General features: G+C 37.3%; 1 protein-coding gene across 1 annotated transcript in view; it reads left to right on the top strand.

Moving 5' to 3' along the window:
• Nucleotides 1-10278, top strand: part of PARP8 (poly (ADP-ribose) polymerase family, member 8) — a 111960-nt gene that overhangs the window by 55583 nt on the left and 46099 nt on the right. The window contains exons 3-6 of the mRNA XM_009081082.1: nt 1555-1644; nt 2970-3040; nt 5448-5525; nt 10018-10112. Coding sequence (XP_009079330.1) covers nt 1555-1644; nt 2970-3040; nt 5448-5525; nt 10018-10112 — 334 coding nt within the window. The remainder of the gene's footprint in view (nt 1-1554; nt 1645-2969; nt 3041-5447; nt 5526-10017; nt 10113-10278) is intronic.

Genomic DNA, 10278 nt, shown 5'->3' with positions numbered 1-10278 from the left:
AGCTCACAGCCTCTCCTGCCAACAGACAAAAGAGAGAGAAGTGAATGCTGGCAGACAGCTGAAGGGACCGCACTTTATTTGCATGATGGCATGGCTCTGAAACACGTCCCTGTGGCCATCTCATAGCTGAGCAGACAGACTGAGCTGAGGGAGCAGGTTGCTGGGCCCGCTGGCATGCAGTGCTTGAGGATCCGTGGTGTTGACCTCCTACAGCATTGCCTGCACACAGTATGTGTGTGTTGAGCCAGCCACAGATGACTCAGATTGCCTTGTGGGACAGTGCAGGAGTGGAAATAGGCAAAGGTGTGGGACAGTGTCAGACTTGGCAGATGTGTGTGAACATGGCAGAGAGGCTGTTTCCCAGACATCAGCCAGGAAAACCCCAGCACCCATCTGTGTGTGGCAGTGCAGCTGCTGGTCTGCCCAGGCAGTGTGGCACACCATGCAAGGAACGTCCGCCAGCCCCACGCTCCCTATTGATAAAGGCAGCTAAGAACTGCTGTGATACAAATGGTGATATTACTGAATTATACTCTCAATTGATGCTAGCATCTTCAGCATTTCACTGGAAGCACCTTGGTGAAAGGCTTTGAGGTATACTTAAAATTACATGTGAGTTCTTGAACTTTGCTGATGTGGGACTGAATTATTCAGAATTATGACAGATAAATCCTTCTCTCAGTTCTCTTATTTGTCTCTTCATCTGTGATTATCTTAATTGTCAGCCTTTCTGCTCTAGAGCTTAAAGTTTCAATTCAGCCCAAATCACTAGAAAATAAAATATCATTACTTTCATAGGCAGTTCAGCAATACATGCAAAATTAGCTTCTGCAGATAGTACCCAAAACCTTGCTGCTTCTTGTTTGTTGTTAGTAAACATTTGGTTGGAAAGCAAAAAAGAAACCAAACAAACACACAACAGACCCACCTCTCAGCCTAATCCCTACATTTTGTAAGAAAATTTGGAAAAGCCTTATCATATTCATATTCATACCTAACGGTTTTGTTGAGTGGGTGGAATTTTTTTTCTTCCTGAATCAGGCACAAGAAATGTTATCCACTGATTAGAAGACACTTCAGACAACCTTTATGTGACTAGGCAAAATGAGGCACAGGTATTTTGCATAATGGGCTGCTAACACCCAGCTCTGAGTGCAGCCTTCACTCTGCACAGCAGATAGAGTTTGAGTTTCAGTCTTAGGCAGAGCAAAAAGCGTAGAACAAGTATTCATTTTGGAAAAGGTTGGCTCAAACCTCTGTAAGCCTTGTGGGGCGGATCAGAGCAGTGTTTGTTGTGATTCACAAAAACCATGACATTGAAATCCAGGGGTTTGCTTTAAAAAGTTTAGGTCTGAATCTTCCACTCCATAAATATGTTTCCTTTTGTTAACAACCTAGAGAAAAAAAGTCAAACACACCAAGAAGATGGTAGTGCTCAGCTTCCCTAACCATCTCGCGAGTGTTTGTTGTGGTACAAGGGTGGGACAAGCAGTGTTGGAAGGGGCTGGCGGAGCACAATTTAAGTTCACCATGCAAAGTGTTTTTCTTTTGTAGATAACACTTATGTTTCCAGTTCTGATAATGATGAAGATGTGTTAGTAACAACAGAACCAATTCCAGTAATTTTCCACCAAATCGCTACAGGTAACCTTATGTCCAGAGAGCTTTATCAAGTTCATCATTTGGGAGGAAAGACAAGATGTGCTCTGCATTTAAAGGGGAAATATGTTAATGTGTACAGCTGTATAGTTTGCTATTTTCTCACAGTCTTTCTGTAATACATTGCCCTACTTTTCAGAATAGAAGAAATTAAAATATTTCTTTTGGGCATCACCACAATTGTGTAGGAAGAATGTATTTTATTCTTTTAATGGCTTGCAGCCTGTGCTAAAGCAATTCCCCTTGAATACAGTTAGAGGTGCTTAATACTTACCAATTATAAGTTTTCATGCTTACTTGCTTAAAACTTCTCTAAATCTTCACCACTACAGATGAAACAGTCTATAACTGCCACTGCCTCTGGAGAATTATTTCAGGAAATTTCAAACAAAATGGTTCAACTGTTTCACTAAATTAGACTATGGAAAAAAAGATATATTTTTCCAGTGATTTTGGGAACCTCTCATTTAAAATTATTTCCATACGTTCAAAAAGTATCTGATACATGAAAGGGTATGCTTGTCAGACATATCGGCACATTTATACAATATATAATCAAGATTTGTGCATATCTCACAGAGACATTTTAGATTTTAGCAGGTTCTCTGATTATTTCAGGCTGCAGGAGAAACTGCACAGAGCAGTCTTAATTCTGGCAGTTCTTCAGATAGGAGCACTTGACTTTGTAATTTTTTTATTATTGTTGCAATGCTCTAGGGCATTTTTCTGCATAACACAGAATTCCACTGGAAGACCAGTATGATCTTCAGTCTCTGATCTTGTTTTTACAGATGTAAATCAAGAATCATTTTACCAAAGTTGGTGCAGTGGCACAGACAAAAACTGGCTATTATAGTCATGAGTTTGAGATAAATTTTACTTGCAGATATTTCCTTAATTTGAAAAAAAATGAAGCCCAACATTTAAAATAGAATATAAAACTACGTTTTATATAGTAGATGATCTGATTTAATTTTCCTGAGGGGTTTGATTTTTCATTCTTTAATAAATTATGCAAAATTAATGAATGACACTAAATTGTAAATTACTGATTGGGAAAAACAAATCTCTTAGATGGATCAGCTGAGTTTCACTTCACACTTAAAAATAGGAGTCTTCTGGGAAGTAGGGGCTTCCTAATTTTAGACTGTTGCATTGTAAACTCCTTGATGCATGTCATATCTGTAGCTTTTTGTTCCTTATTTGCTCTACTACTGCAACTAAGAATTTCAAGGCTGTGTATGCAAAGTCATTTCACATCTTTTTACATATGTTCCCAGTTTTCCTTTCTTTTTTTTTTTTTAATTAAGAATTAAGAAAAACCAGTGATGTCAACTATTGCTTGTCCATAAAATCAAAATTACAGAGAGAGAATGGAGAGGTATGTATTACTTGTATGCATATTTTAACCAAAATTATTTTAAGAAACAACAGAAAATAGTAACATATGAATGTTTACCATAAACTTCCTATCAAAGTCTGCTTACACAATCTGTACATGTTTACATGTTTTAGAAGATGAGCCTATTTCTCTGGGTTTCACACATGGGTTAAGTAGTGATTCACTTAGTTGGAATAGAGATTCTTCTCCCATCATAGGAAATATGTTTTTGATGTTTATTTCATTTTTTGTTCAACAGTGGCATAGAGTCTGTCTGCCCTAAAAATACAGCTCTTCTGGACAAGTAGATCATGACCTTTTAACCTGCTCCTGCACATAGAAGCACATTCCAATTATTTAGCTCATTGCTTCTTTGCATGACCTGCTGCAGCACCACTGGAGACTCTAAACCTCTGCATGACTCTACTCACCATAAGTAGGGTCTGGAGTGTTAAGGTCTTTCAGTCGTGGTTATATTTGTGCTGTGCCTCTGGCACAGGTTCCTGACCAGTCTCACTGAGGTGTTAAGAAAGAAGTGAAGTCTCCAGGGCTTGACACTGTTATGGGCTCATATAGGCTTCTACCTCAAGCAAGAAACTGCATTGTCAGAAATTCAGGTGATTGACGTAAAGATTTCCTTTGGTAAGGGTGGGTGCTGAGTTTCTTCATAACTGTTTTTTAGGCTAAAGTCTGTATTTGGTCCAGAAAAGGGGAGATAAGCATACCTAGGTGCTGTGTGAATCATTGGAGTTTTTAGTAAATGGAACCTGATTTGATCTTAAAAGCAGCGCTGAAAGTACTTTGCTTGTAATGCCTCATCATTGTTTTCAGTGCTCTGTGAAAACTGGAAAAATTCTAGGTGGGAAGAATTTATCCATTTGATTAAAAGCCTGAAATATAGTTAGCTTCTGTGGGACAGAGCTTGTGCTTTTATTTTGGTTTTAGTTGAACAAAATGCTTAAATGTGAACGTACTGAAAAAACCCACCTTTATAAAAAATCTCTAACAGTGACAATTTCTGTTGGCTAGACAGTTGGAGGTTTGATTAGGATATGATGGATTTGTCACCAAACAGAGTGTGAGAGTTCATTTCTCTTTGGTTTGTGTGGAATTTTTATTCAGTTGATTCCTGTTTTAGAATGGACTTCCCTTTGAGTTAAGGTTATTATAAAAGAAAGAAGACTAAAGTAAAAGAAAGAAGACTAAAGTAATTTTATTTCTTTTCACTGAGGTAGAAACAGAAATTATTTTTATGCCATATCATAGAAAATTGCCATAAGATTGGCTGGAATACAATTTTTACACTGTTTATGTATATAGAGTGAATAGAGTAGGAATTTGCAGGCAGAAGTAAGGAAGTGGGAGTACAGTGTCTGGCCACAGAAATTGGTGATAAAGGTATATATTGCCATTCATGACTGTGGGATTTAGGGGTAATGTGTATTCTTTGATTCACACATCTGATTTCTATTCCGTTATGGCAGTTCTGTGCAGGACATAAACACAAAAGAAGTAGTTAGTACATCATGTTCAGGTTGAAGTGAAGAATCACAATTTTAACAGGTGTTCTTTAGCGGATCCTAGTCAGCATAGGACTTAGAAATAGCACATGGATTGCGGGAAACAAGAGTTAATATCTCAAGCAATTACATAATTACAAGTAAAGGTTCCATTGGTAGGAAACAGAATATAACATTTCATCTCATGCTGAGTTGCAGTCTGTACCAGGAACAGTTCTATTTACTTGATGCAATTATTCACAGAGCAGTCTATTTAGAGCAGGTTTTACTAGGTAAGCATATGACTTTCTGATTCTTACTTTTCAATGTATCAGAGCAGAGGTAGTTAGAAAATTTAGCTTGAACTTTTCTGGCAACAGGATGGAGCTTCTGTTAAATAATAATTAAGCAGCAATGTGTCAATTTTTCACAAAAGAAGTCATTAGATATCCCATACTCATACTGGACTGTTTCCTTAAACTATTAGAATTTATTTACAAGAATAAAATAAAAGGAAATTTTACTAGATTGGTGAAACTCCAAATGAACTAAGTACAGAACCGGTCCTAGTTGGTAAGTTATGCTTTCTTTAGCAAAATCGCAGAGTGAAGCATCCCCACATTGTCTGCTGAATTATCCAGCTCCTTAAAATACCACACTCTGTAGGCAGACAAGTATTATTTCTCCAACACATATTCAGGGTGTTTTTATGTACCCAGGTGCTTGTTTGGTCTGATATTTCACTGTTGTTAAAGCAGACCCTCTGGAAAAATGATGCTAAAAGATCTCTTAAGAAAACGTGCTATGAGCTTATTTGTAAAAACGTAATTCCTGTAGTTATGATTAGAGCTATAAATGCAAGATCAGCATATTGTTTTTATCATTGTTAATTTTCCTTTTCCATTAAGGAGTCACGGCACAACAGCACAGTTGAAGAAGACTCTGAAGGGGATAATGATTCTGAGGAATTTTATTATGGAGGACAGGTAATGCGGGAAATTTTTTGCACAAGTTTCAAGAAAGAATATTTGAAAGCTTCATTTGTTTATTCCATTATAAATTTATGATAATACTTAATTCCTTACATTTTTTCAACATTGAGTAGAGTGCTATGTGTATATATACATAGTATTTTACAGCAGAAATATTCAATATGTTATACTTTATATCAAAATAGATTACTTTGTTTACATCTGCAAAGCTCTAAGAATGGAAAAAGCAAATACTCTTCAGAAAGCTTGAAAATATAAGCTAGTTTTTTACTTCCGGGGAAGAGATATTGCCTTTAAAGCTTATCCCATTATTGATACAAATGGAAAGTCATGCTGGATCCGAATTTGTTTCCTTCTGGAGGACTGACATTTTGTAAAGTCAAGAGCACTGCAATTTAATGGTAAAAATGGTTATTACAAAACAATTTTGGTCTAGGCAATAGACCATTCTTTTCCTGAGCTCTACAGTAAAATTCACCTTGAAAAATGCTGCATATTTTAGATTAATGTACTGCTTTGTGTCTTTCTTTCTTCTTCCCTCAACAGAATTAGTTATTATTATGTTCTCTTATGTGTTGGGAAAGAAAGTCTTTTCATACCTTTTCCTTTTGCAGTGCGCTTTGTGCTGCTATTCTCTTTATTCAGGTCTTTCTTATCTTTTTAGTCTAGATGTTGCCCCAAGGAATCATTCCTCACTTGCATTATCAGAACTGTTTATTTCAGTGAACATTTTAACCAGTCACAGTTGCTGTTTATGAAAGTTGTCACTGTCTCAGCCTTGAGACTGAAGCCATCCGTGCCCTGGGTGCAGAGCCAAGGCTGCAGGAGCACGCCAGCAGTGCCAGCAGGGTGGGTCGGTGCAGAGAGCGTGGGATGCTGATGAGCAGGACATTGCTGAGCCTCTTCTCTTGCAGAGCCAGCAGCATGGTGGGGTTTGAACGCAAAATACATGTTGAGGTGCTTTAGAGTAAAATAACCACACGCCCCTGAAAAGCTATTAAAAGTTATATTGAAACAGGAACTGAAAGAATTTATTTTCAGTGTCAGAAATAACTAACATGGGGTATTGACTCATGTTCGCTTTAGAAATGACTGCAGGAATTGCCTCCCTTCAGCTGCTGACTCCTACAGCCCCATGCTGGGGAATGCTGGGGAGGACTGTACACATAATTCAGTGCAAAGAGCGATGTCTTATTTTAATCTGCCTGAGAGGAAAAAGCTTCTGATCTTACCCTGTAGTGATGAGTCGTGTGTACTGGCTTCATTTTTCAACTCTGAAGAAAGGGCAATAACCTCAAGGTGAAGGAAAAGGCAGAAAACAGCTGGGAGTGTTATTTCTTGAACCACAGCTAATACATTTGGTAAAGGATGCCTGCCAGTGCTCAAATGAATGAATAAATATTAACGCCGCCTATGAGATATGAACACAGCAAGCAGTACATCATTTTGCAAGGTATAAAAGAGTTGGTTAGAATTTAGTTGCCTTATATTGAACTGGAAATTACATTATATTGCATTGTCTTTTTGTTAAGGCAGTACATTTAGCTGAAGGAATTGTAACTGGCAAAATAGAAAAATTAGATCTGCAATAAAAATAAAATATCAGATATTTGTGAATGTCTTGAGTATAAAACATCCAAAGACCAAAATACGGAGAACAAGAAAAAAACCTGAAAGTATATTTGACAAGAGAAAATAAGGAAATTTTGAATTTTAAATTTCATGGTCAAAAAGACAAAATTCTACAGAAGAGCTGTAGAATTAATGAAAATACTGAGGACTCAGAAAATAAAGAGGAAATCACATAATGAGAAAAGTCCCTTAAAAGATAAAAAGAACAGTCCTTTTTCAAACAAGGTCTAGGATTTGTTAAATGAGCACCAGGTGTATTGGGAAGAGAAAAGAGTTGACTGTATATGTGGGCAACAAGCAAGGCAGACTCCTTCATTTGAGATGAGTGTGTGCTGTGCCCACAAAGAAAGCTGACAAGAATACTGACTTTTGTAACTCAAGGGAAGAGATGGCAGTGTAAATGTGTGCAGTACAGTTGGGAAAGATGGAGGTCAGGGGTAATTCTTAGCATTTCTAAGTGGTTACAGCTGGAAAGACAAGAGAGCAGCTGATGATGAAACAAGGACCATGGAAGATGGGAAATGGCATTTGATGGACAGTGAAAACAAGATGCAACCTTTTGGTTGTAAATTAAATGTTTGTATCCACTTCCTAAGCACCTGCTTGTAATCCTCCCCAAGGATTTAATGGATAAATACTTTAAAGTAGCTAAGTGGTTCAATAGCCTAAGACCTATTGATTTTCAATGGGATTTAGGTTTGTAAATCGCTTAATCTCCTTTTAAAAAGCAACCTTTTGTCATTATGTGGGACAAAATAATCTGAATAAGGTCTCAGATTAAAAATTGAGACTTTCTAAACACAGACTTTTCAGTCACAGTGAAGTTATCAGATTTTTTAGCTTTTACGTTCACTTTCTCTGCAACTCTTTGTTAATTCTTGCTTTGAATCTGTATCTTCTACATTTGCAAATGAGAACAGGAGATGGAAACACTAATGCTGCTGCCTTTGGCTCTCTCTCTACCTCTCTCTTCTGCTTCAGTTACAGGATATACTTGCAAATGCAGAAATAGTAAACTCTGACAGTTTCCTCTGTGTACGTTAACATGTCTGTGGCACTAACTCAGGGTTGGAAAGTACCACAGTGTGGTCTTAAAATTTGCCAGAACACTGCTTTTTTTTCCCCTTCTTTTTGCTCATAGCTTCTTTCCATCGGAAAATATATTAGAAAAAGCATTATGTTGAGCAGTTCGGTGTTCTGCATAGTGTTCTTCTTGGATTTTAGTATTACCAATATGTAAGATTTATTTAAAAATCTGATTTAGGACCAGCAAATGTGGCAAGTGCACCACAGTTATGATTTGTGAAATGATTGCTATGCTCTCTTTGGAAGCAGGACAGCAATTATTTACACATCTTTAAAGAATTCTTCACTGAGTAATGAGCATGGAAGAAGGATTTGTTTCCCCCTACCTAAAGTGAAAAAAAATATAATACAATTTTTCTTCCCATCCTCTTCTTCTTGGAAAATTGTTCTGATGTGCCTCCCCAAACCAAGGAACAGTACTTGGTTTATAAACTTCTAGTCATTAATATAGTTATTATCTTTGATAAATATGTGCCCATGCTATGCTGATGAATTCTTTGCCTTATGTCTGAAGAGTTCTAACTGAATTATTCTTTGCTAATTTTCAAGTGTCAAAAAATGTTCATCTGATTATTATTTTACCTGTGTTGAAATTCAGTCATAATGAAAAGCACATCTCTAGATATCAGAGCTGAAAGTGTCACAGCACTTTGGATCTACAAGTGGAAGGAACAGTACTGCCGTTCGATGCAATCTGCAATAACAAGAATTCTCTGCAGGAATTCTTGTATAAGGATATACATATATGTGTGTGTCTAAAGGGATAAATCATAGTAATATAAATCTAGTGCTTTGCTCTCTGAATTTGTCAAACATACAAACCAAATCCTATGGTCATTTCTGAATTTGTCTAGATTTAGGAACTTCATTGACTTCTGTGGAATTGCAGTCATTCTAATTGTTGTAAAGTAGATCTAGGTTCACGCAATCAGGATCGTATTGCTTGACAAGAAGGTAATAATAGACTGTGAATAGGTTATGACATGTCCAAAAAGGTATTTTGGACCTTGTAGAATAGAGGAGGATATTGGTTATTTTGACTTCGTATAGTCCAGCCAAATCAGGTCACAAGTTTTACTTTGTTGTGTAAGCACAAAGATAACATTTTTCATGTGGAGTTAGAAAATAAGGGGATGGTATCTAAATATATGTTTCTTTGCACCTTCTCAGCTAAAATACGGAAAATGGGAAAGTGTTCTTTAATTTTTTTTCTCCATCTGATATTATTGCACTGGTGGATGAAATACAGCCAGTGGGTAGACTGAGAATGTAATTTAGATGCTGAGACACTTGGTATATGCAACAGTTTCATGCTTCTCTTGTGCCCAAGCCATTCTGTGTCTAGTATATATGAGACTGTGACAACAAGCAAGAACAAACCTTTGTCCTGTAGTGGTTAGACTGGGATGATAAGATTGGGGAGATCTGGTTCTTACCCTACTTAACATTTTTAAAATACACAAGTGTTCCAGAACAAACTCTGGGACAAAATAGGACAGATGGATGAGTCCTTTGCAGCTTCTCTTCTCACAAACAGGAGTGGAACCCTCAAACTGTTTCAAGGCAGAGGTGTCTGCTTTGCAAATCTCATTACTTAGCAGACTAGGCAGTTTCAGTGCTGCAGCTTATCAACATTATGTCCTTTCTAAGTGTGGCATTAAGAAATTGTAATGCAGCATATTTTGCAGGGGGAACTTTGAAGAGCCTAGATCAGGTGCCAGTAATGAAATAAATGAGAACTCCCAAGATATTTTTCTTTTCCCGATAGGTTAGCTATGATGGAGAACTTCACAAGCACCCACAGCTGGAGGCTGATTTGACAGCAGTGCGAGAGATCTATGGACCTAATGCAGTATCTCTCAGGTATGTCATTGAACTTTCCATATTGTGGAACCCTTAGTGTTTTGGAGATTGAGCTACATGTGGATCTTCCCTCACTGCCAAAACACAAGTCTCTTTAGATGATTTCTGGATGTTGTGTGGCAAAAGGAAGGAGCACTGCTGGCAAGCAATAATCCTGTTTTTGCTT

The sequence above is a fragment of the Acanthisitta chloris genome, unplaced genomic scaffold (assembly GCF_000695815.1).
Source record: "Acanthisitta chloris isolate BGI_N310 unplaced genomic scaffold, ASM69581v1 scaffold6938, whole genome shotgun sequence".
NCBI lineage: Eukaryota > Metazoa > Chordata > Aves > Passeriformes > Acanthisittidae > Acanthisitta > Acanthisitta chloris.
Note: the sequence above shows the minus strand (reverse complement) of the source record. Positions and strands in the feature narration are given on the sequence as shown.